This window comes from Phocoena phocoena, chromosome 4, assembly GCF_963924675.1.
Source record: "Phocoena phocoena chromosome 4, mPhoPho1.1, whole genome shotgun sequence".
Classification (NCBI taxonomy): domain Eukaryota; kingdom Metazoa; phylum Chordata; class Mammalia; order Artiodactyla; family Phocoenidae; genus Phocoena; species Phocoena phocoena.
This window is the reverse complement of record NC_089222.1, coordinates 136384965-136411619: the sequence shown is the minus strand read 5'-3', so window position 1 is coordinate 136411619 and position 26655 is coordinate 136384965. Positions and strand designations below refer to the sequence as shown.

At 46.6% G+C, this 26655-nt stretch overlaps 1 protein-coding gene across 1 annotated transcript in view; it reads left to right on the top strand.

The window, feature by feature from the left end:
- RUNX1 (RUNX family transcription factor 1) overlaps window positions 1-26655 on the top strand; it is a 243461-nt gene that overhangs the window by 171729 nt on the left and 45077 nt on the right. Inside the window, exon 6 of the mRNA XM_065876105.1 lies at window positions 8944-9048. Coding sequence (XP_065732177.1) covers window positions 8944-9048 — 105 coding nt within the window. The remainder of the gene's footprint in view (window positions 1-8943; window positions 9049-26655) is intronic.

The following is a 26655-nucleotide window of genomic DNA, read 5'->3' as shown; positions in this document are numbered from 1 at the left end:
TCAGCAATGGAAGAGATGAAATTAAATATGTACTGTAATCCGAAAAGAAGCTCTCCCAACTTAGTCCTTCCAACTCTTTTGCCCAAACATTAACAGCATGCAAATATTTATGATTCATACATGCCCCTTTAATTCCCAGTCGTATTTTTACAATAAACACTGCATTTTCACAATGAAGCAGAATAATCCCTTTGGCCTGTTGCCGGGCTCCGCAGGCTGGCACCCAGCGGCATCACATTCTTCCTGCACCATAGTTGCTGACTCCACCCAGGTTGAGGGGAGTTTCGTAGTGGTGCCACGGCAGCTCGCCTTGGACCACACTTCAGGACATCCTGGCTGTTCCCCTGGAAGCCTTTGAAGGTTGTATCTCAGCATTTTCAGAAACCGCAAGCCAACATCCACACGTGGTTTTCTTTTTTGGTCACATGTCAACGGAGAATCGATCAATCTGGCTGTTGCCTGGAGAGGTATCTTGCATTCTGCCCAAATCCATGGGCTCTGGAGTCCACTAAGGCCATTGTGTCCCATTTAATAGTCCTCTGATTCATGATAACAACATAGAAACACACGCATCTATTTGTGACGATTCTGCGGGTCTTTGGAAGGTAGTGTGACAAAGTATGAGAAGGTGGTGTGCTTGCCGGACTCACTTAGATGTGCCGGCCTCAGTCTCCGCATCTGTACAATAGGTATGACGGTGCTTTTCATATGTACCTCGAAAGGCTATTAGGGTGATTAAAATGAGATGGTGTGTGTAACAAAACTTAGGGAGAAAGAGCTATGACTCACCGCCGCATCGTTCCTCCTTCTGTGGGAGAGTCACCGAGGGAGGAGGGAAGAGAGTGGGCGGGAGGTAGCCCGTGTCTCCCTGAGTCAGAAAGTCAGGAACAACGCTATTTCCATTGTCCACTCCTCGTTGGCAAGGAATTTATACTCCTTTATCCTCCGAGGAACTTTGTAAAATTAGAGTGCCTGAGACACAGCAGGAATTTCATAAATATTCATAAATAAATGAAGGAATAATAATAATGTAATCATCCCAGGCATTTGCTGGGCAGCAGCCTGGTGATGGACCTTGTGTTCTCTGTTTTCATTAGTGAGTTGCTCACAGGCTTTGGACCCTGTTCGATCAGGGAAGTATAGTGCCCATGGCTACTTTATTAGAACTGTCCCCCACCCACAGAGGTCATTTCATGGGGGTCTTTCTTTCATTCATTCATTCATCAGATGTGCATTGTATACCTGCTGCTTGCAAGGCACTGGGCTAGCACTGGAGATACAAAGGCCAGCTAAAGAGAAGCCACGGCATGCCGGGGCCGGTGAGGGGCCCGCAGTTAAGCAGATGTCACTGTTCTGAGTGGCCAGCACCATAGTGAAAGGAGTGACGGAAGCAAAATGCACAGCTGGGTGCATAACCCACTACAAGCTTAGGGGTCTCTCTGGACAGCTTGTCATCTCAGTGGAGATGTTTCAGGGTGACAAGGGGGCTACCAGCTGAAGGCCTCAGGAAGAGTGTCCAAGCACAGAAAACAGGGTTGGGGAGGAACACCGAGCTGGCCAAGAGAGCTGGTAAGGGCCTTGACATCCACATTGGGAATTGGGTCTGGTCCCCCAGCAGGTTTTAAGCAGGGAATTGACATCACCAGATACAAATGGTACGGAGATGCTGGGATTGCAGACTGAAGAGCAGACAGGCCTTTTTGGAGGGTGCTTGGGACCTTAGAGACGGGATCCAAGGTTAGTTGAATTCATGGATGCCAAACCCGTGGATACGGAGGGGTCACTGTATATCCAGTGTGCAAGCCCACCATCGGTAAATGTCACCATGTCTAGAAATCAGCTCCCTCCAGGCCCCACCTACCACACCCTACAGCCTTGCCTAGCCCTTCCTTCTTCTTCCTACTTGGCCTCCATCCCCACCTGCCCTCCCAGCTTCCTGCAGTAGAGCTATGGATGCGAACAGCCTGGCGAGCAGGCACTGAGGACCCTGACGCTACCTTCCCTCCAAAATGCCCCCCCCACACACACACACCGGACCTCTCTGCCGTGGTGGCATGTGGCCTTGGGCTGTGTGTTTGAGGCACTGGGCTATGGGCACCAGCAGGTCAGGGCTAGGACTAGGCCAGCCCCAGGAGGTCACTTTGGTCACCTGTCCTGTGTGGCATTTGGCCCGTTGTATGGAAACTGTGGAATTGGGGTGTGCCAAGTAAAGGGTTCTCCAGGATGGAAGTACAGGGCAGCAGGCATGGCCTTGACCTAAAGAGGCTGTGAATTCAGGGTCTTGGAGGTGTTTGGGCTAAAAGGATTAAAACTTGGTTCCTCATCCGAGACGCTCAGGCACTGGGACACCGAAAGAAAAAAGGAAGATCGGAGAGGGGCCATGACATCTGGGGAAGGGAAGTGCAAAGATAGCGTGAGAGCATCGTGCAACTTTGGGGTTCGGTAGTGCACCTCATGAAGAGAAAGCCTTGCCCATCCAACCCTTTAGTAAAGCTGGGCTCACGCCCATGCCACCAAAAGGGAGAACTGAGCCTTCCAAGTGAAGTCAGACCTCATAAAGAACCAGCTGTCAAACAAGGTTTACAGAATAATCCACTGATCCATTTATCAAACATTTTGTTCTTACTGCCTCAGAACAGAAAATGCAAAGATTAATAAAACACCATTGCTGTCCTCACACAACTCATTTTTGTAGACCAGCTCCAGAGAAAACACTTGGCATGTTTTGGGTTTTCTCTAAGTAAAACTGCTATGTTCCAAGTGTTGCGTCACACTCAACGCATGCTGTTTTTTATGGAAAGCTTAGTTCTGTATTTTCAGCACCTGACTCTCAGGCAACTGTGCGGGGTTATCCTTGTACCAATAGCTGGGGCCTCCCCCGGACATTTCACCTGCGTGGCTGCAGGTGCCATCGGTGAGGACACTGTAAACACCGGCGCTTTGCACCCGAGTGGACACCCACCGACATCGTCGCCTCAATTCAATGCAGAGAAACCGGGAGATTCTGTACAACTTAAAGAATCCGTCCTCTATTCAGAAATCCCCAAATAAATAATTATACAGCCCCACTGTCAAAAATAGCGGGAAGTGTTTGGGTAAGGAAATGGATGAGCAGGAAAACGTGCACTTTGGCCGTTAGGCTGTTCCAGCGGAAAAGCGAGAAACATAAATTAAAGGTACTTTGTGAAAAATACCCCTGATTCAGGTTTCTCCTGGAATCTGAGGGTTTGTTCATTATAATACTTAGTTATCTGTGATTAAAATTAGACCTGGCACAAACTACATGGTAAGAGGAGAAATCTTCCTGCAACATCGCAGAATCTTTTGGGATTTCCAGAATTTGCAAAGAGCAAAACTTGAGCCTTCCCTGGCTTCCTTGGTTTTCAAAAGCTGCATTTTTATTTTTTTTTCTCTGACTTTCCCTTTCTCCCTCTCTTGGGTGTTTAAAGTGTGTGAGCATGACCGGTTTCCCCGCAGAGATGCACAAATGAGTGGAAACTGTCGTGATTTCGTTTCCTAAGCTCTGCGACCCCCTCAGCACGTGGTCCTGCGTGTGTACAGCCTGCCCTTGTGTGACAAAGGGCAAGTTTCACACCCCGTCGAAACTGGCCCAAAAAGGAGAAGATGACTCATGGGTCCAAACCTTCACCAAGGAGAGTGACTGAAACAGAACCCAATGGCTGAGGAGCCACTGCAAGTGGTCACCCTAAGTGAACCAAACTTAGGGAGGGGCGATCACAAGGGGACGGAGGGAGACACCCATCGCCATAGGAAGACGTGGCCGCGACGTGACGGGGCACGAGCTTCTAAGGGCGTGAGATGATCTTGAATCGCCTTTTCACCTTCTGCTCCTCTCCCCACCCTCGCCCTTGGGGAACAGGTGCCCATTTGCAGCAATCCTGAGGTTTCGCCACTTCCCAGATGTGGTGAGGAAGTGGTGTGGTGCCCTGGGCCCTTGCGGAACTGCAGCATCCAGCCGTGGCTTTATGAGACCACAGCCGGCTGCCAGAGTCCAGCAGCCCCGGGGCCTGTAAATGTGGGACCTAAGAAAGCACAGACCTGGGGCTTTGTCACTGCCTCACCCCGGAGAGTCTGCTATGGCAGCAAATACCCAGGAAGACTCGCCCCGTGACCTTCCTCCCAACTAAATAAAGCACTTAGGATTTTGCACTGGCATTTGGATGAACACGCTGGCATCGAGGGGGACCACACGTGCTCTGAGGGGGGCATTTGACCCGGCTTGTTTATAAAGTGGACCAGCCAGTTGCAGTTGTGCCTTACAAAGGTCACCAGCTTGTGGGAGCAGGACTGACGTTGAAGTGGAAGTTCCAGTGGAACGTGCAGTTTTCCCCGATGGGTCTTTAGGCCCCATTCTGCTGCCTGCGTTTGCTGAAATTCCTAAAGAGGAGAGGATGGGCCTGGAGGGGCTCAATCGGCGCCACCTACTGCGCGCTGAGGCTCACCTCACCTCCCACCATCAGACCTCAACGTCGATTCGCCACCAGCTGCACCTCACAGGATTGCCCGCAGCTCTGGTCTTTGTGGAAGCGTGTTTGTCACATCTTCAGTGATAATTAAACTGATATTTGCTGATGCATTATTTCATTTAATTTGCATAACAGCAGTATGAGATGGAAGGACTGTTATCACCCCTATTTTACAGATGATGAGGCCCCCAGAGAGGTTAAGTAACTTGCCCAAGGTCACACAGCTAGCAAGGTGCAGAGCTGAGGTTTGAGCCCAGGCGGTCCTCACTGTTGACTAGCACCCCATGCCTTGGCACTTCCACAGGGTTGTATAATCAAGTTCTTGTCTTTTGCTGCTTCCAGGCTTAAGTCAAGACAGCCCTTCTCTCCTTCACTGTTTCTTCCCGCCTTCTTATTCAGTCCCGCTGTTTGTGCTTCTAAACAGCATTCCTCCTGGACACCACCCGCCAGAACTCATGGTGCTGTTTGGGTGAGGTTTCCGCGAGCAGGAGAAGGAAGGTCTCAGGGACCCCCTTTCCTTAGCTCCCTCCGCTGTGAATCCCCACGCAGGGCACCTGTGACCCTGCAGCTTGCCCCCTGGGGAGCCCAGGGCTGCAGTCTTTCAGCAGCACAGCCAGGGGCACCTCTGCTCACCCGATGGGCCAAATCCAGGGCGGCAAGGAGCCTTCCGGCCTCTCCAGGCAAGGACCCGCTCAGGCTACCAATGGGAACATCAGCTCTCTCTACGGCAGCCCCATCTCCCAACCCTGCAGTTAGTCCCAAAAAGCCGATTTCCCTGGTTATTCAGACGATCCGTCCTCCTTTGCTCTCCCCTACCTTCTTACTAGCCTGGCCACAGCTTGCTGAGAAAAACACTTGAGAGGCTTTTGCTCTCCACACCCGCACACTTAAAATACCAGGCCCATAGGTCATTTTGATGACGGAATCTGGTTAATAACACGCATGCTCTAGGTGCAGCTACCACTGCTGCAGGTGCTGGCTAAGAAGGGCTGCATCTCGGCAGGGACAAGCCGGGGCGTGGTGGGGGCGTGGTGGGGGCGTGGTGGGGCGTGGCCAGGGCGGAGGGAAGAGGACAGAGGGCATCGTTCCGAGGGTTCAGTGTGCCCACTGGGTGGCTGTCCCCAGGTGTCAAGTCTGGTGCCAGGTCTGCTCAGAAGAATACGAGGAAGCAGATGGCAGAGTTCTCCTGAAGTGGAAAAATGTCACACACACCTATGAGCAAAATGACATCTCTTATTGCCTCTGTCTATGAGGTCATAAGCAGATGTCCTGGTGCTCAAGGCTGTAAACAATAGTCCGTTGTGCAGGACGCGAACCGGAACCGGAATACCCCACCTTCGTGAGCCACAGTTACTGTGGCCAAAATGCCCCACCTAGTAGCTTTTACTGGACAGACACTTCTTGACTGCATGTAAAATGATGGGCATAAAATAGTAGAATTATAATTACTAGCAACGATTTCACAAATATTCACTTTGGTTGAATTTCCTTCCCGATTCAGTAGGCCAGTCTGTGGTTAACCAGGGTAAGCGCCAGGAGCCCAAATTCAGCTCAGTTAGAAACTGCTTTTGAACTATAACCTGGGCTTTCAATTAGCTGTTGAGTACAGTTTGGGTACATTAGTGTCACCAGGGCTGTTTTCACTTTTGGGGGCAGGGGCAGAGCATGGAAAAGGTGCCACGAGTCTGGATTACTGGTGCTGGTACCACTGAGTTTGAAGGTAGAGATTTAGGACCTCATGACAATAATGTGAAGCACAAAGCTGGAAATCTGGGTTTTCCATGTATCCAAGCTGTGTGACTTTGGACAAACCACTCACCCTTTCTGAGCCTTAGCTTTGCTACCTATTAACCAAGGACAAGAAAATCTGTCTTGTTTATTTCATGAGAGTGTTGTGAGAACCAAATAAAATAGTATATGGGAAAGTGCTTGAAAACTTGTAAGTTTTACACAGACCTGAAAAGGCCAACATTAGGAAGACAGTGATCCTTTGTTGTCATTTAGGAAATCAAGAGTAGGGTGGTTGTAAACTTATGGTTACCAAAGGGGAAAGGGACAGGGAGGGACAAATTAAGAGTTTGGGATTCACAGATACATACTACTATACATAAAATAGATAAACAACAAGGACCTACTGTATAGCACAGGGAACTATATTCAATATCCTGTAATAACCTATCATGGATAAGAATCTGAAAAAGAATATATATGAAAAAGTATATATATATATGTAACTGATCACTTTTCTGTACACCTGAAACTAACGCAACATTGTAAATCAACTATACTCTAATAAAAAGTTTTTAAAAATTAAGGAAACAAGAATAGGATGGTTGTAGGAGGGCCGCCACAGGAGTGGGACTGTTCTGGGGGTAAAACCCACAGGTACATAGAGAGCAGTTGTCACTTGTAGTGCCAAGACTGGAACTCTATGACATTTGGTGTCTGGACTGAGTTGAATAGCATTCCCTAACAGTCATGTCCGTGGGTGTGACCTTATTTAGAAATAGGGGCTTTGCAGATGTAATCAACTTAAGATAAAGTCATACTAGAGTAGGGTAAGCCCTAAATCCAATGACTGGTGTCCTTGTAAGGAGAGGGAGATTTGGAGACAGGGGACAGAGAGGGAGGGAGGCCACATGAGGAAGGAGGCTGAGAGTGAAGTGATGCTGCCACAAGCCAAAGAATGCCAGGGATTGCTGGGAACCGCCAGAAGCCAGACAAGGCCGGGACGGATTCTTCCCCAGAGGGAGTACGGCCCTGTCGACACCGCAATTGCGTCATCACCTCAGCTTATTGTCTCCTAGCGCTGGACACCGGAACTAGGAGACAGTAAATTTCAGTTGTTTTAAGCCACCCAGTTTGTGGTAATTTGTTACAGCAGCCCTAGGAAGGCAATATAGTGTTTTCATGGAATCTCTGAAATGCTGAAGTTGCAGGCAGCCGGGGAAACACCCCTGGCACAGGCACACGCCTACACACGGAGATGGGCACTGGGATTTCATCTCGAAGATAAAACCAGGGGCTTCCCTGGTGGTCCCGTGGTTAAGACTTCGCCTTCCAATGCAGGGGGTGCGGGTTCCATCCCTGGTCAGGGAGCTAAGATCCCACGTGCCTTGGGGCCAAAAAACCAAAACATAAAACAGAAGCAATATTGTAACAAATTCAGTAAAGACTTTAAAAATGGTCCACATCAGAAAAAAAATCTTAAAAAGATAAAGGAAGATAAAATCAGAGTTAAAGGTGACATTGTATGTATCCCATGAACGCCTTCATTTTGCAAACCAGGAAACTGAGATCTGGAGAGGTCAAATATTTGTACAGGAAGCTAAATCTTCTAACTCTCTTGCAGAAAGAGCTGTGCCTCTCTCTCTCTCTCTCTCTCTCTCTCTCCTCCCCCATACACACACACACACACACACACACACCTTTGAATACCATGTGCCAGATGCTATTTTAATGATTTTACTCATATTAATTCATTTAACCTCTCCCCAAATTCGATAAGGTAGGAGAAGTTATATGTGCCCATCTTCCATGTAAGGACACTGAGGCACAGGGAGGGCTAGTGACTTGTCAAAGGTCAGCTAGCCAGAATTCAAAACCAGAGGGCATTCTCTGAACGGCTTAGCAAAGAAGAAATGCTTTTAAGTAACTAAGGTATTTATATATTAATACTTTTATTATGAATTATATATTTCAAAACAATTTTAAAAATTATTAAAAGCATTGCTTTCGACCTATGCTATGAAGACATGCTTGCGTTTCTTAAGTATGTATAAAATGCTTAGATGGAAATCCATCTGCGTATTTACGCTAACAGTTGTCATTGAATCTCAATCTGTCAGCTACATATCCTTAAATCCATTTATTGAATATAAATTTTGTCTGGCCAACCCCACGAGTGCCTATAATAACAGCTGGCCTTTCAAAACAATATTTAGAATCAACCAGCAAATAGTGTTTTTAACATAGAGAGAATCGTTCCAATTTAGCCTAGCCTCAAACTTAGGAATTCTATCTTTCCTGATCCTTGGAGGTACAAACAAGTTTAGAGGGCAAAGACAGAAATGGTTTCTTTTCCTCCTTTTGCTCTGAGCTTATTAAAAGGGAGGACCTGGGGGCAAGGAGTAGACAGCTGCCAATCTGCTCCTATGTCCCTGGGGTCCCGACCTGAAAGAAAACACATCTGGATCTCTCTTGATCCTGTGTTATTCATGACTAAACAAAAGCCACGTGACTAAGGGAAGTGTCACATCTAGACAACGTAGGTGTACATTCCAAAATTTAAGCAAAGCCAAACTCAAAGGAGTATTGGAAAAACCAGTAATGTGTGCTGAAGTCCTGCCACCTTTCCAGCGTGAGGGCTGGAAATCATAAATTAATTTTGAATTACCCAGCAGATATATTCAGGCCATTGCCTCATTCTTCGTTGCCCTCTTTTGTGTTCCAACAGGAAAGAGCTTCACTCTGACCATCACCGTCTTCACAAACCCACCACAAGTCGCCACCTACCACAGAGCCATCAAAATCACGGTGGATGGACCCCGAGAACCTCGAAGTAAGTGGGCCGCCCCTCGGGGCTGGCACCTCCCCTCCCAGCTGGTACACTCAGGCACCAGAACCCTTGTGTTCCATCAGCATCACTCAGATGTGGCTAAAACTTCTGCCACAGGGAAATGTCAGACCCCTGCAGGGCGGGAGAATTTTCCTTTTTGACACTCTCACTCCTCAAAGTTGTCTCTGAGCGCTGGGCTCTTTTTTTGGAGCATCTTCTTGGAGGGCAAAAGGAAATCAGGCTGACTCAGGTGCATGTCAGAATCATTTCAGGACTGCACGGGCCTAAGGACTGAATACGTGGTAAAGTTCAAGGAAGATTGGCCAGGGGCAGAGGTGGTCAAAAGAGGCCAGAGGGTCAGAGTGGACCACAAGGGGCTGATCACCATCCATGCTGGCCTTTTATTCACTTGGAGGCTGGAGATGAAATCTATGAAAATGACCCTTTCCTTTCTGTGCCACAGATCAAAATCTTATTACAGGATTGTTTAAAATAGAGAATGGGAGGGGAGAAGAGTGTCTGAGAGAAAACCAGTAAATATAGAAAGAGGGTACAAAAAAAATAGTTCCTGTGAGGAAAGCTTTTTTATAAAAGGAGTGGGGTTGTTTAGTCTGCAGAAAAATGTCTTCACGGTGACTTAATGACTATCTTTGAGTAAACACACAGTAACACTTTTCCAGAACCACACCCTTCCCTGGGATGGAGGCTGGGTTCCAGTTCCAGATCTGTGGAGCTGACTGGAGCCCCCACCCAGCATCTGCGTGCCTCCTAACCATGTCATGCCCCCGGTGGAAAATTAATATTCTCTATTAATTTTTATAAAAGGTGGGGTTGAGGGTGTCAGAAACAGGGCTTCCTACCGTGCCAGCAAGTTGAGATGCAGGGATGACAGGTCGTAAAATGAAGTGGTTAAGAATTTGGGTTCTGGGCAAACAAGTGGAGTTCCGGTTGAGGCTCTTAAGCCTTCAGGAAGTTATGGAGCCTTTCTGAACCTCAGTTTCCTCATCTGTAAAATGGGGATAATAATGGGAGCTTCTCTATCAGCTTGAATGAGACAATGCTGTATGTGCCCGGCACAGAGAATGAACTCAGGAAATGCCAGCAGAGCCTCCCTGCCTGCATCTCTGGCTGCTGCTCTGCACCCCCTACCCCAGGACCATTCCTCCAGAGGCCCTGCCTGGTGCCTCTGGGGGCTCTAAGGTCGCCCCTGGGGCGTGGCTCTCTGCAGGTCATCCTGTGAGCACCGCAGCTCATGGCAGTCTTTCCTACAGTGCTGGCCACAGTCTCATGGCATCTTGATCACCCACTAGAACCATCCTGGGTGCTGCCTCAACCTTCCCCATACCCCAGAATGGGCAGAACCCAGCAGAGAGCCACCACATCCACCAGGGACACCCCCCCTGCCCCCCAGGACATGGTGTCCGTTCACCATCTCCTTGGTGCCATTTGCCTGCTCCGTGACTCTCGTTATGTCTGACCTCATTTCCCCCTGGCAGATTTTTCTCTTTAAGCGCCTGGAGATGTTCTGGCCATATCCGGACTCAGGAAACTCTGGGACTTGGTAGCATCCCCTGATTCCAATTTCTGTGTGAAAAGCAAACCACAGGCTCAGAAACACACAGTTCCAACCAAACCCAACTTGGGAGGTTTCCAAAGTAGGAATGGCAAATTGAAGACTCCTAGTGACCCTGCATTAAACATAACAGACACACCACACAGGTACCTTGGTGCTTGCCGAGGACCAAAGAGGAAGCGGGCTCAGATTACAGCAGGCATGGGGTTGGGGAGCCGGCGGTTGTGAGGTGTAAGGCAATTGACCTTGAGGGTAATTAAACTTCCAGAAAGGCTCACTCAGGAGGCTGTAGGTTCCCTATCTTTAAAAACAGAAGCAGGGAAGTGGGGAGGGGCAAGATAGAGGTAGGAGATTAAGAGGTACAAACTACTATGTATAAAATAAATAAGATACAAAGATATATGGTACCATAGGGATATAACCAATATTTTGTAGTAACTGTAAGTGGAATCTAACCTTTAGAAGTTGTGAATCACTGTGTTACACCCCTGAAACTTATATAATATTGTACATCAACCACACCTCAATAAAAACATTAAAAAAAAATAAAAATAGAAACAATAGCCATCTCTGGGACAGTTCAAAGGTAGACCTGCCTGGAGGAGGAAGCTTAAACCAGGAGACCCCTCCATATACCTTCCGCTGCCCCTCTTCTCTCAGGCATAATGAAGGGCAGTTTCTGCCCCACAGGCAGTATTTCCTGTAACATTCAAAGAACTAATGGTGGTTGAGCTTTGGAAAACAAATGATGGCCGCTTGGATTTTTAAGAACTGGCAGTCAGAAGGGAAAAACATGTGATTGTAATGGCCCGCCTGTATATACAGTTGACTCTGCTTCCTGCTGTTTTATGACTTAAGAAAACAGTCATTATTGGGAAGGGCTCTTTGAGCAGGCAGAAGGGATTTGCTCCAAGAAGGCACCCATTTTTACAGAGTCTTTCCTGCCAGATGGAATTTGGGGTCTAGGGAAAAATTAACTTAAAAACCAAATTAAGTTAAATGAATGCATATACATATGATATAAAGAGGTGTTAGAGGCCTAGGTGGATAGTCTCCAGCTCACAAGGGACTTCTACACAAACGTCAGAGGCACACGGTCTCCCAGGGTGACTTAGGTAATGCTGACTTTTCTATTCACTGTCTGAAGCCAGGCAGGCCTAAAGGCATGCTGTTTTCTTACGATTACTTGAATGTCTTGATTCAAGGTGGGAACTACTTCTTTTGATGAAACTCTGCTCACAGCCAGTTTTGTTTTGTGTCTTTAAGAGAAAGTTAACAGAATTTTCCCCTGGCTTTACTGAGATATCATTGACTTATAACACTGTATAAGTTTAAGGTTTACAACACGATTATTTGATATATGCATATATTGCGAAATGATTACCTCAGTAAGATTAGTTAACACATCCGTCACATCGTATGGTGACAGTTGGTTTGTGTGTGTTGGGAGCTTTTAAGATCTACCCTCTTGGCAGTTTTGTTGTTAACACATTATTGACCGGGGGATTTTTGCAGAAACTAACTCCTGTGGCCATAACACACGTCTCTGGTCAAAAATGTGTTGACTAGAGTCCGTGCTGAACATTAGGTCCCCAGAACTTTTTCATCTTATAACTGGAAGTTTGTACCCTTTGACCCGTTTCCCCACCCCCAACCCCTGGCAACCAGCAATCTACTCTCTGTTTCTGTGAGTTTGTTTTGTTTTAGATTCCACATATAAGTGAGATCATACGGTATTTGTCTTTCTCTGCTTGGCTTATTTCACTTAACATAATGCCCTCAAGGGCCATCCATGTTGTTGCAAATGGTAAATGGTAGGATTTCTTTTTTATGCCTGAATGATATTCCTGTGTGTGTGTGTGTGTGTGTGTGTGTGTGCGCGCGCGCGCGCGCGCGTGTGTGTCACGTTTTCTTTATTCGTTGTCTGTTGATAGATACTTTGGTTGTTACTATGTCTTTACTAGTGTGACTTATTCTTTCTAATGCAATTTTAAGAGAGGTCATTGCACAGAAATTAGTATGCCCAGGCAGTGTCAAATCTATGGATTAATAACACCTCCCAAGTCCCTTCTATCATTATTACGGTGCTATGAATTCTGGGTGATTCTGGCAAAATGGTCCCAGCATCACCAAGTTGAATAGTTTTGAAAAGTTCTTTTGTTTCATGAAATCAATGACTTTGAGAGCTAAAAGGGACCTGAGAGAGGCTTCAGGGCTAATTGCCTCATCGATAAGGGAAAGCAGGCCCAGAGAAATGACATGATCTGCTTAGGTTGGGAGAAATAGTTGGTGATGAAGCCAGGATTAGAAATGAGGAGCTCCTGATGCCTCATCCTGTGCTCGTATCCATCCGTCTGTCTGTCCGTTCATGCATTCACCTCCCCGTCCATACCACACCGTCTACACCTCATCTATTCTAGGCTCTCTGACCCAACGTCGGTATCCTCATTTTCTAAATGAGGTGTCGGCTTATAGGACTTCTCACATTTGTCCCGGCTCTAAGATTGTCTAGAAAGGGCAGTTGTTGGCACTCGATTGCAGGCATGGAGGCTTCAACGTAAACCATTTGTGCAAAACCAGAAGGAAAGCTTATCTCATTCAACCTGCCAGTCAGGTCAACAAGAATAGGACGAAGAATTAAGAAACATGCCACAGCTAGTCTGCTGGCTGGGCCGATGGGATAACTTGATGTTTCCCAGCCATCTTCCTGGTTTTCAGTGGTGACGTTGTAGCAAAAAGTGTCTTCCAAAGAGAACTGAAACTATTTTTCATTTCAGATGGTTACTTGCCCTTTGACAGTAGCTGACCTGCCTCTTAGTGGGTCAAGACTTGTTTTTCCCACATTCCACAGGATTATTTTTACATCTCAGATTAATAGAGAAAGTATTAATTGTTGAAAAATTAAATTTATTACGGAGAAAGAGCACCATCAGAAGCTATCTCCTGCTGGGAGACTTCTTGCAAGCAGCAATGTGGGGTCTGTTTTCAGTTTGTAGGTAGAACATTTAGAAGCTTGTCAACATATTACAAGATAGTCTTCTCTTTAAGCATGAAAGATAGAGTGAAAGGAGTTTTCAAGAAAAGGATATTTGAGATTGGTTTTTTTTTGTTTTTTTTACTATTTCAGGGGATCTAATGGAAAACTCTAGCTCTCCACCCATGTGCCTGTAATTTAGCCCATGTGTCTGTAATATGACAATATTGAGATACCGAAGCATATTCTCTGTAGATATTTCACTAAATAATTTGAATGCGTGAATTAAATCAGTGCTATAGAGGAAGATATTTGGCTGATGAGGGGTTGAAGAGTAGTTGGGACCCCAATGACTGACCCAGTGATGGGGGGGGCCGGGGAGTGGGGGAGATGTCCCAGTAGTGTGGATCGTGGATTGGATATTCTGATGGCACAAGCCATCATCTGGCTGGCCAGGTATCCGTTACATCTGGAGCACTGAGTAACCAATTAAAAACTGAAAAGGTTCTTAAAACAAATACTGGCCATTTCTGGGACAACTTCTGCCCTCAGGCCAAGGGAGCCCTTCACAGTAACTGTTGTGTCTGAGCTCTTGAGATTCAGAATAACGGATAGCCAGGTGGAGCCGTTACTTAAAAACTTCGGAATATGCTACTTTCTGGGACATTAGCCTTTTTGCCAACTAACTCTAACACTATTTTATGGGGGGTTACAGTTAAAATAGGTCGATTTAAAATACGCTTAATTCCCCATCACTCAATTGCTTTGTTAAGGACTTTGTTGAGACTCCATCACACGACTCTAACTTTCTTCTATGATATTGAATGTAAATTGCAAACCTATAATATATATAGAGAGAGAAGAAACGGGATCTTTGTTTGACAGTCATGTTTCAAGTGAAAAAGAGGAATGCATGACAGCCACCCATAAACTTACGGTGCTATAAAAATGTTTGGAATCAAATTTGTCCAGAAAAGTGTGGGGTGAGCAGAAATGTTTATGGATTTGCTCTGGTGATTGACTGCCATACAGTTCTCTTTTAAAATGCTATCTTCTCTTAATAATAAAAATACCTAAAAATAATAATAACACTCAGACAGCGCTAATCGTTTGCCCGACACTGTTCAAAGTGCCGCGCATACCTTCATTGACATAATTTTTGCAAGATCAGGTAAGGAAATTGACACAAAGAAAAATCCATTCCCTTGCCCAGGGTCACACAGTCAGCCAGAACTGAAACGAAGCAGTCCAGACACTGCAGGCCACAGACGCCAAAGTCTGTTTTAAGAACTACACCAACTGCTACTTGAGCTTTATTGTGTTGAAATTTCTGTGCAGAAATTGTTTTATTAGGAGAGTTTATCAATAAAATTCTGGTTCAAATACAGTTTTCTTGGAGAAAGCAGAGCCTCGTAGCCTCGGCAGTCGTCATTTTTGTACCGATGGGATGGAATCAGTGTTTTCCCTGGGGCGGTGCTGCAGTGAAATGTACCGGCCATGCTGTCACATGTGCCAACTTTTGGTTCCACGTCTTTCACCAGGGTCTGCTTGGGGACCTGGCATCAGTGGGGGCCTGAAGCAGGGATGCTGCCCAACATAAACCTCTCCCTCCAGTGCGGGCAGGCAGGAAAGATGAGTCATGTGACAAAAATGACCCCCAGGTGAACCGTCCGAGTCCCTTTCCCCCTTCGGCAAAGAGCTTCCTAGAGGGCCCACGTACACAGTGTGGAGCCCGTTAGGAGGATGCAAGTTTGTGTCATTCTTTGCTCCTGACTTGTTAGCGGAATGCCAGGCGGTTTTCTGGATCTGTAACCTCAGAACTGTAATTATCAATCCCCGATTACTTGGTTCGCTGGGAATTGCTTCAAGCATGTCCTCTAAGTAATGAACGGTGATCTACGTAATCCCCCTTTCCTTGGATCCTTCAAATGTCGGATTTGGATTTTCATTCTTTCTAGATGAAATTGCGATCCCCGAAAGAAAAGGAAATAATTCCTTCTTCCCTCTCACCCAAATATAAAGTAGGAGACAGAGGGTCAAAGAGGTAGAATGTTCTACTTATATTCCTCCTCCCACTGTGAAAGGCAATTCATTGCTAAGATAGACATTCTGGGGTGACTTCCACTGGTGCTATAATCCCTACTGTGCTAAGCTCCCCAGCTATCTGATGACTTGGCAAAAGCCGTTTTAAAGCACTGATTTTCCTGCCTAAATATTTCCAAGGAATTTTAGAATGTCTTTCTGGTATTTATGCTTAGTACCATCAAACTAGAATTTTATATCAAAGAAGAATTTTATATACATAAAGACTTCCATGACCCTTGAGCTTTTAGTGGACTTATCCAGGCTGAGGTCTGAAAGGGTCCCTTGGATGAGGGGTGTGTAAAAGGACCCTGGAGGGAGTAGGGTTCTGCCTCTGGAAGCGGTGATAATCCCCCTCAGTAGCTCGCCCGAGACCTGGGCAGACCTGTGACCTCTTGGTAACTAGCCCTGTCTTATACAGAAGTCACCAAGATGTTTATTTAGGTGGCATTTGTATTGCTACAGAAAGGAAGGAAATAGTTCCTTCCAGGTACCAATGAGAACCCAATGAAATGATCTAGGTACCTTCTCAGTCTAACGTAGCGGGCATGGGGGAGAGAAGAAACATGGAATGAATCTTAAACCATGACGTTGAATACCTCCTTCCATCCAGACCATTGCAAACCCATATCAATATTTTAAATGCCACACCAGTGAAGTCAAGATCTAAGCTAACATATCACAGTCCTTGTTAGAATTTAGTATACGAAGTGGTAAAAGAAAAAAAAAATCTTGTCTGCATTTAGGCTTCCATCTCTTAATCTTAAAACATGTATAAGGCTTCCCTGGTGACGCAGTGGTTAAGAATCTGCCTGCCAATGCAGGGGACATGGGTTTGAGCCCTGGTCCAGGAAGATCCCACGTGCTGCGGAGCAAGTAAGCCCATGGCGCCACAACTACTGAGCTGGCACTCTAGAGCCCACGAGCCACAATTACTGAGCCCGCGTGCCACAACTACTGAAGCCCGCGGGCCTAGAGCCCATTCTCCGCAACAAGAGAAGCCACCGCAATGAGAAGCCCGCGCAACGCAACAAAGAGTAGCCCCCACTCACTGCAACTAGAGAAAACCATGCACGGCAACGAAGACCCAACACAGCCAAAGATAAATAAATTTATATTTTTTAAAAATGTATAAAGTTTTCTAGATCCTGAACTAGGGGACCTGGGTTTCAGACTGGTGCCACCAGGCCAGTGGGTGTGAACTCAGGCAGTTATCTTAAGTACTTTGTCCTCACTTCCCTCTTCTGTCCAACCAGGCAATGGGACGAGATAATATCTAAATTAGTCTACACTGAAGGAGTAACAAAATATCATCAGAAAAACAGAAGCCACGGGCTGCCCCACAGACAGTGCCCCTCAGAGGCTGACCCCCGTGGGCCGCCGTCCACAGGGGTGTATCCTTCATACGTCAGACATATCCATATACACTCAGCTCCTACGTTAGATATTTTTTTGCCCTACATTTTTGAACAGCTGTTATCATTTGGTGTTGAAATTATCTGGCTATGAGTAACTCATTTAATTCCCTGCAGCCCTGATCTCGCTGCCGTCAACACAGTGATTGCCATCGGGTTGAGATCCCCATTTTGGCACTTGCTTACTATATGGGTGACCATACCTGGGGTGCATGCTAGCCTGGCTGAGCCTCTGTAGAACAAGGACAGGGGCTGTACGCGCCTCCCAGGGCAGGGAGCCTGAACGCGACAGTCTTGGTAGAACATTTTGAACCAATGTTTGGCACACAGTCAGTGTTCAGGAGATGGAACGGTTATTTACCTTGAGTCTTGGAATCCTTTGGAAATGAGAAAACGCTAAACAAAAAAGAGTTGTGGTTCCTAAGTTAAAAAATTCGTGAAGTTGCCACAATGTTTCATTTTTTTAGACACAATTAAACATTTATAAATTTTGATTTTTTTTTTTCAGTTTTCCTTTTGTATTTAGACAAGGTAAAATTTCTTTTCTGGCATTTTTATGGACCCTTGAAACACTCCGGGCTCCGTTCCTAAGTCCCTCATGGGCAAATGGCTTTGCCCCCAAAGGTTGAACTTTGTTTTCACAAACTCAGGGGGAAAAATCCTGCCTGAGTAACATCGAAAGTATTTGAGGTCTAACATCTGGGTCCTTTCAGATATATATGTATGACACAGCTTGGGAGAGGCTCTTCCACACTGATCTAGAAAACTGACATGAAATGTGCCAGAGTCTCTTGGTGTCTGAATTCTCGCGTCAGATGCATGCAACTCACCTCGGGGGCGGTGGTGCCTGGACCCGTTAGCCGCAGCCCAGCTTTGCGGGCATAGGAAACACTCGGCCACTCCGAGTTTCCTAAACCAATGTGTCTTTCTAGATTCGCCTTGGGATTTTTGGATTTTTCTTTTTTGGTATGTGTTTGCTAGGCCTTTTCTTCTTTTTCCCCAAAGACACTCAGTAGCACATGTCAACGACAGTGCTTCCACCTTTCACCATAGGAAACGCTTCTGGGCATGCGCAGTGCCTCGTTTGTGGCCTGCGCACCTTGTGACCTGACGGAGTGGCCTCTGACCTGGGATGGTTGGGGAACAGCTCCGCTGAGGTCCGTGCTGCCATCTAGTTGCACTTTGGGAAGCACCTAAGCGTGTTGGAACCCTGGGTGCTGCGCAGCCAGATGGGCCCCATCTCTGTGTGCGAAACTCTCCTGGCGCGGGTGGGGGGACCCACAGCTTGCAGATGGATTGCTGTTGGCACAGCACATTATAATGCGTCTGCTTGTCGGCTTTGGGGTGGACTTAGAATATTTTTTATACTCTAACCACGTTCTAGTTTTTATTTTTCAAAAAAAAACTCTACTTGAGTTTTTGCAAAGGCTTGTATTTTTTTCCTGTAAGGCACGTAGCTAAGAAAGGCGTTAGTAAGAATTGGATCCAGTAGGTCTGATAGAACTCCACCACGACCAAAAAGAAAAAAAAAAAAAACGCAGGTTAAGTTTAAGTAAGTTAAGTAAAACTACCCCCTTGCCCTAGATCTGTGTTTAAGTTCATTTGAGCTAGCTTGCAATTTCTGTGTTCTCCCATTTTTTCCATGTTCTTTTCCTTTATAAACAATTTGTTTTAGAGGTTTGCTTTTTTGCTATGAAAAGCTGACGATAAAGAAGGGGTAAATTAGGTATACTCTATTACTGAACATTACAGCTGTATTATCAGACACATCACAAACACTGACATTGGATGTGAAATGCCTTTTTCATATTCTGAGTTACACGTGGTATATTCGCAGTGAGTTCTTTCTGCAAGTAAGTTATGCATCGTCACTCGGAAAATTCCCAATAGCCAAGCCAAATATTCTGGCTATACATTTGTAGATGAAAGCCAAGGTAAAAGACACTTAAGTACCCAAAGCAAAGTTCTTTTCTGTTTGCCTTTTTTTAAGGAACACAGTTGAATTAATCTGCCAACTCCCTAGACCCCTATAAAGTAAGTTAGTGGCAATACATTACTTTGGTACCTCCATGATTTACATATACTCGGGGTTCATTAAAGCAAGTATTGACTAAAACTCAGCCTGTTATTGAATCTTTCAGGGTACTTTCATACACTGAAATGTCGAGCATTTGAGATCCCATTTGTTTGTTTTTGTTTTTGTTCACCATGGCTTAGAAGTCAACCTTCTGGTCATTTGAGATAAAAAGTAAATATTTGAAATAACTAAGCTCTTAAGAACTATACATTTATGGCCCTCTTTGGATTTGTTCCTGGTATCACCTTGTTTTTCCTTACCTCTGAAGTGGATGTATGATATTTCCAGTTCACTCATTTTACAGAGCTAAGGAGAAACATCCACAGTCACATCTTTTTGTTCATTTCTGGCATCGCTAACAGGGCAGAGCCCCAAGTTTCAGAAATGAAGCAGAGGGTTCTGAGCTTGAGGGAGTGAAAGAGGAGTTTGGAGCTGGACCAACCTGGCCTCACGTCTGAGCCCTGCTGCTTACTAACTGTGTAATTTCCCCATCTGTAGAATGGGCTTGTGACACCTGCCTTGCTGGGGGATGTGAGGATTAAATGAGACAGCCTGAGGGGCAGGCTGGAGTGGTGGTTAGAAGCCCAGCTAGAGAGCTGACTGCCTGATTCAAGGTCACATCTCCACTGTGATCAGATTAGCTTCCCCAAGCTCAGTCTCCTCAGGTGTAACACCAGGAAGATGTCCCCATCTTGGGGGATTCTTGTGCTAACTGAATTAAGTAACACATGTGATGATACATAGTGTCTGGCACAGAGGTACCTCTTAAATATTAGCTGTTATCATTAAAGCACATGCCCTGGACACAGGTGGGCCCCCTTCCCACACCCCATAGTCCTCACTGCAGAAGCAATTGGAATGCTGCCCAAGTGGGAGGCCAAATACTTGCCATTGCCAAGTTATTTTTTTCTTAAACTTTTTATTTTATACTGGAGTAGAGCCGATTAACAACGCTGTGATAGTTTCAGGTGTACCGCAAAGCGACTCAGCCATACATATACATGTAGCCATTCTCCCCCAGACTCCCGTCCCATCCAGGCTGCCACATAACATTGAGCAGAGTTCCCTGTGCTGTACACTAGGTCCTTGCTGGTGATCCATTTTAAATACAGCAGTGTGTACATGTTGATCCCGTACTCCCTAATTTTTTTTTTTTTTTTTAATCATTGCAGATGGAACTCTCAGGATACAATACACTGAGGGCTTTTTTCTCTTTTTCCTTCCACCCTACCTATTATTAACCCCAAATACTGAATTCCGGAGCCAACTTCACCAGTATTCTCCTCACTGAAGCAAAACCAACTTCACCATATGGCCCTGCTTCTTTGTCTCTTTTCCCAAGCAAAGATTTTATCAAAAGGTAGTTGTTTCTTAACTGAACACGCTGCTGTGTGATCTGCTAGGATTCTTAGCATCTAGAAGCTTCCACTGAGTCATCTATAAGGTGGGGATAATTATATGAGCTCTAATGCATAGGATTGCTTTGGATGAATTGAGATAATAGATATCAAGGTGCTTTGTAAACAGTCTATCAAATAATAGAAATATAGAGATATGGAATTAGACGAACAGAAAAACAATCAGGAAATTTTACTGTTGATATGTATATTATATTGTACAAAAATCTCAGGGATCTTAAATAAAATAATTACTGGTTTCTTGAAGGTACATTTCATCTCATACTTTCTTCCAGGATTGATGAGAAGAAAACCATAGAGAAAAATAGAGACATTTTAATCAGCCCCACTGTGAATCTTAGAAGGTTTACTTTTTGCCATTAAAATATCTTAATATTTTCTTTCCTACCGTTATACACCCTTTAAGCATTTTGGAAACAAACAGACAAAAGACAACCTTGAGAGTTAAGAGAACTGAGTTTTATTTTAAGATCTATTTCTTTTCCAAAACCAAATACAGTTTTTCCTCTCCAGCTGTATTATTTCATTTTCTTTCCATGAAAGGCTTAGGGAGAATTGCAAAGATTGCAGGGCAGCTTGCTGAGTCCTTCTTTCTTTCTTTTTTTTTTTCCACCCGTGGCTTTTTATATATGCTGCTCGCCTGAGATTTCTGGATTAGATTGCAAGGAGGTGAAATATTACACCCTTGAGCCTTCGTGCCAGTTTCCCAGGAGGAGTCAAAACCTGCAGCTGCTCCAAGGTGGGAAACTTGCAAGGCTCCGGAGGCCGGCTTGCTGTCCTGTTCATTGGCGGACGGGCTGCTCAGAGCAGGTTGGGAGGAGAAACTCGTTCTATTCCTTGGGTGATTCAGCCAGTCTCAAAATAAATAAGTAGCCAAGTGCAGGGAGAAAGAACTGGAAACTGCTGCAATTTGAGTCTCGAGTGCTGAGCTGTTCTCGGAGCCACTCCGTTGAGATGTAAGAGGAATCCTGAACCCTGGGCAAGGGAGAGGCAGCCGCAGGGAAAGACTGCTGGGAGCCCTAGATCCTGGCCCCGGCTGGTTCTGCAAAGCTCAGCAGCCTCGTCTCCTCCTCTGATGAACAAGAGAGAGAGGATTTGATGGTTTTAAGATCCTTATCAGCTTCTGAAAGTAAGATTCGATGTCTGTAGGAGTGACTGCATCACCTCCACCACCACCCCACCCCCGCCAAGTGCATCACCCAACCCGGAGAAGGAGAGCCCCGGCTTTGCAGCCAGCCCATCCACCTGGGGAACCAGATCTAGGGCTAAGAAGATGGGCAAGGGCCAGGTGGAGGGAGGAGGGAAGGCACAGTTACTCACACCCCAAACAGGGGGAAGAAATGGATAAAGGTCCACCCAGAGTGACATGCCATAAGGAGAGCTAATTATCCTAACTAGATTTCCCATGACTTTGGCATCATTTGAAAGAAAGAGGGAAGGAAGGGAGGGAGGAAAGGAAGGAAGGAAAGAAGGGAAAGAAAGGACGGGGGGGGGAAGTCATCCTTATACCCACAAAGTGCTCAACTGTGCAAGCTGCAGAGCCCCAACCTGGCCAAATTCCGGAAGCTGGCCAGCCGGAGACCTCAGTGCTCATTCCTCAGCCAACTTAAGAAAGATGGGCTGAGTCCTGTTGACCTCATTGCTGGATGTTTCTGAGTGAGGCTGCCTCTCCCCTTTGCCTCCCCGCAGGCTTATGAGCAGTTCTTCACTACCTGCCTCACTTACCTATCTTCACAATCTAGCCGCAAACAGCTTGGGTTGACCACACCACTTCCCTATTGAAAGTTAATACTGTTTGACTCATTCTGTGTTACTAACCTTAAGCCAAAGAAAACAAGCCAGAGAATAACCGGCTTGTACGGAGCTTGGAAAGCTCTCGGAGGCCCTGCTTTCCAAATCCTATACAGTAGCTTTCCTATATCTTTGGGCCGCAGCTGCAAAGAAAATGAAGGAAGCAGAAGTGGTTTAAAAAAAAGAATAAAAGTGGGGGTGGGGTGGGGAAGAGACAGGGAAGGGAGTGGGGGTGGCCCTCGGGCTGGGAAAAGACAAAGCAAGACCTGCAGTTTACAAGGGCGCCCTCACCCAGTGGAGGTTATACTTTCACACAGCAGAGTGTTCGTACAGAAGAGGGACTGTTGACAGTGTGAAGAGGAGAGAAAGTTCAAAACACTGGTCCCGTTGCATTCATAGCAGAGCGGGGAGGCTGAGCCTACCGTGCCAGCCTTCCAGAGGCAGAGTCCCAAGGTAAAGACAGAAGGAGGAAGGCCTGTTGCTTTCCAATCTGGAAAGGATTGGGATGGCAGAATGGTGCCAGTGTTTTGGAGGGAAGTTCTGACAGCCTTTTTGTCCTTCACTCCAGACTCAGATGCGCTCATCAGGGTGAATAGGGGGCACTTGTGTCTTGGAATAAATGGAACTTTCCCTCCCAACGTTACGTGGCAAGCGTTGGGACCAACATTTTCATCACCGTGCTGTGACTCTTTGGGAGTCCCAGACAAAGAGCCACCGCCCCTTCAAGTAACTGAGGGGGGAGGACCTCTGCCCCACAAACGCTCCTACTCAGCTGTGGACAGTGGATAAAAGTTAGCCTGAGTGAGGCTATCATCCCTAAAACAATCTGCCCGCTTCTTCTCTGGATGGTGTGAGGTAGGGATAATGGCCTGTTAAAAACAACCACTGGTCACCCTTGGCTTTCTTACTAGCAAGTGCTCAAGAGCTGTGAGTGGCCAGAGGGCCACTGTCCTTTTGTACCAGCCAAAGCCTGCTTCGCCATCTATTAAAGGACTTGGGTTAGGACTTCGGCTGGCCCCTTGGTCTCCTGCTGCCACGAGGCCAGCCCAGAATTCAGTGGGCATTTGTGACATGAGAGGAGATGGGAATCAGATACTGCTCCCCCAGGGACCAACAGGAGGGCTTTTAGGAATGGGAGGGAACTTTCCTTACCCTTTGTTAAAAACAAAGAGAAATGGACCATCCCGCCCACTGCTAGATGTGCATCCCAGGGTAAGTCTAGCTCAGGAAGGGGGTGTTCATTCACTTACGCATTCATTCATCACTCGTTCATTCACCCAGCATTGATTGGGGCACCACCCAACCTCCAGAGGGCCCTCGGTTTACCGCAGCCCTCTCTGAACAGGCTCGGGGCCCCTGGCTTTTATGCGTGGTGTGTGCGGGTACAGGAGGGGAGTGGAGACCCGCAGGGGTGTCAGAACGCCTGGTGGGGAGACCAGGAACGCCCAGGCAGCCCGGTGCAGCCTGTGGCCTCTTCCCCCAGGCCTTGCCTGTCCTCCCAGAGCTAGCACTGCTGGGGACCTGGACTCCACAACCAGGTCAAAGCCTCAGGGAGTATTTCATCTCAATTTGACCCCTGCCTCACCACCAGAACGTACCCTTCCGAAGTCACCTCCCATTCACAGAGCCTGTCCTTGGGGAGCAGGGACCGTTCGGATAAATGGATCACATGACCAACAGTTACCACTCTGGGGTTACTTTCTGTTACCCTCTACCAGGGTTTTCTTGAGAGAGTCTCTTCACCGAGGACGGGCTGACAGTACTTGGAATCACAAGCTTATAGAGGAGAATGAATCCGGAACTTGTGAGCTGTCTGCACCCTTCCACGGAGATTGCCTCCGCGGCCCCCCAGAGGGCTGCCTCTGGTCAGGAGCAAAAGAAACCAGGAGGGCTCTCTGCTCTAAGCTACCATGACCTCCTTAGTCACCAGACAGAAACAAGAGGTAACCCGTGGTGACCGATGACCACAGATCCTGACTCCTCTGCTTTTAGGGAGGCCCAGGTCTCCAAAAGCTCATGCATATGAGCTCAAAACTCCACTGCCTGTTACTGTGAGCCTGGAACTTCAGGAAATACAGTTTTGTTTCTGTTTTTGTCCCATGAATTTTGAGGGCAAGGTTCAGGGAGGGATGGAGGGGGCCTGCCCTGTGTTGGCCTAAAGTCTGGGTTAGTTGTTGTTCTCGCTCTAGCCCCAGCCCGCTGCTTTGCTCTCCACGTTGGTTTTCTACACCTTTCCTTTCGTGCTTTGCTCTAGCAGTTATGTCTTAGCCCGTGTCTAGAGGGACATGGGATGCTACGTGTGTGTGTTGGGGGGGGGGGACACTTTCTCCAGAAACACAAGGAAGCTGTAGCAGTGCCTTGCTTATACAGGGGTGCTACACTCAGCTCTGCACGAAAGGCCTTTTATCCATTCTTTTTTTTTTTTTTAAGTTCTTGCTGATACGTTTATTATTATAATCACTACTTTGAATTTTGAAACTCTAAACAGTAAATTAACCCACAAGATCATATGGGTTCTATGAAAAATACATTGCAATTTATTGTAAATATAGCATTACTATAAATACTAACACTATTGTATCCATTCTTTTTTATCTTTTTGTGTAATGAAGGGGAAAAAATAGAGAAGACAAGTTTTATGGACGGTTTAACTTCTCATGAGTCAATTCTCCGTGAAACTCTCTATGTTCAGTTATGATATTTTTCCTCCCCAAGTAGTTTTCCTGAGCCCTCTACAGAGTCATTTCAGCTGAAAACTTTAGTTCACATTTCCTTTGCCCCAAATAAGTTCTACTTTCCTACAATCTAATGGAGGACAATTGGTTGGCACCAGTGTTCAACCAGTCAGTCAGTCATTCAGTGAACATTTAGTGAGCCTACGGTGTGCCAGGTACTCTCCCATACACTGGGGATACAGCTGTGGAGAAAAGAGACAACATCCCACCTTCATGGAGCTTGCAGCCCAGTGGGCCTAGACAGACTGTAAGTAACATTAATAAATGGTATGGAGAAAACCCAAGGTAAAGGGTCAGGGGTTGGCCAGGTTGGAGAGGGTTTGCAACTTAAACTAGGGTGTTCAGGAATTTCTCAGGGAGAAGATGAAATTTAAGCGAAGACTGGAAAAAAATAGGAGCGATCTGGTCCACAGGTATCTGGAGAATAAGTGTTCTGGGCCGAGGAAACAGCAAGTGCAAAGGCCCTGAGGCAGGCATATAGGAGCAGTAGCAAGATGGCCAGTGTGACTGGAGCAAAGTAGGGAATTTCTAGCCTTCTAGTCTAGAAAGCACGCTTAGCAAAATGCCAGCCTGACCTCTAAAATGTGTGCTTCATGCCATGTGAGGGGGCAGTGCAGGACCACGGTTTGGGAAGACCCAGGATAGGGAAGCCCCATGCACAGGTAGACTCAGGGGTCACTCACTTACCTGTCGCCACCTGCAAGAGAACCAAAGCTCTTCTCAGCCAAAGGCATCGCCATCCCTGCTGGTGATTCTTCTGGGGTAAAGCATCACGTCTGCAGAATCCCTCAGTCAGTAGAAATGTACGGCCTAGGAAGTGGTGGCATCCTAGTGGATTTTCCCCACAGGCTTGGTGTGGTTTAGAAGGAGCATGAGTGAGGGGGACAGAAGCCCTGCACAGGGCGCATGGGTGAGGGCGGGTGGACAATTGCACAGGTAGGTTGACAAACACTAATCTCAGCCTTACGTTCCTCTGGCCGCTGACGGGAAGGGGTGGGCAGGGAACCAGAGAGTATCATTATTTTCTAACCAATAAGAGATGCAGGAAAATGAGACCCTGGATTAAGATTCAGCAGAGTGGTTTTCTTCCCAGCTGCAGCCCCTGACAACCTGCTAGCAGGTTTGAAGCTGAGTTTAACGGCCCACTCCCTCTGGATGCAGCCTTTGGGCCATTATGGGGAAGGGGCAAAACCAGAATGGGGTGTCTTAGCCAGTGGGTACCAGGAAAGGCTCAGTGGAGGCTTGAGGGGAGAGAGGGAAGGATCTGGGAAAACTGATGTCCAAGGTCATTAGTAACTGTTCAAAGGGCCACGGATGAAAGAGCAGGGGGCAGAGGGAGAGTGAATTCTCAGGATACCTTGTACGAAGCTGCCAGCCACCAGCACACCCAAGGGTCGGGCAGGCCGGGGAGAATCCCGGGTTCAAGACAGAGCTCTGAAGACCAGTCTAATGGCTCCCAAAGGCCAGGTATTTGCCTAAAAAAAAGAAAGAGAACTCTGAAAGTCCTAATGTCACATGAAGTTGTTCAAGAAAGCTCCCGCTTGG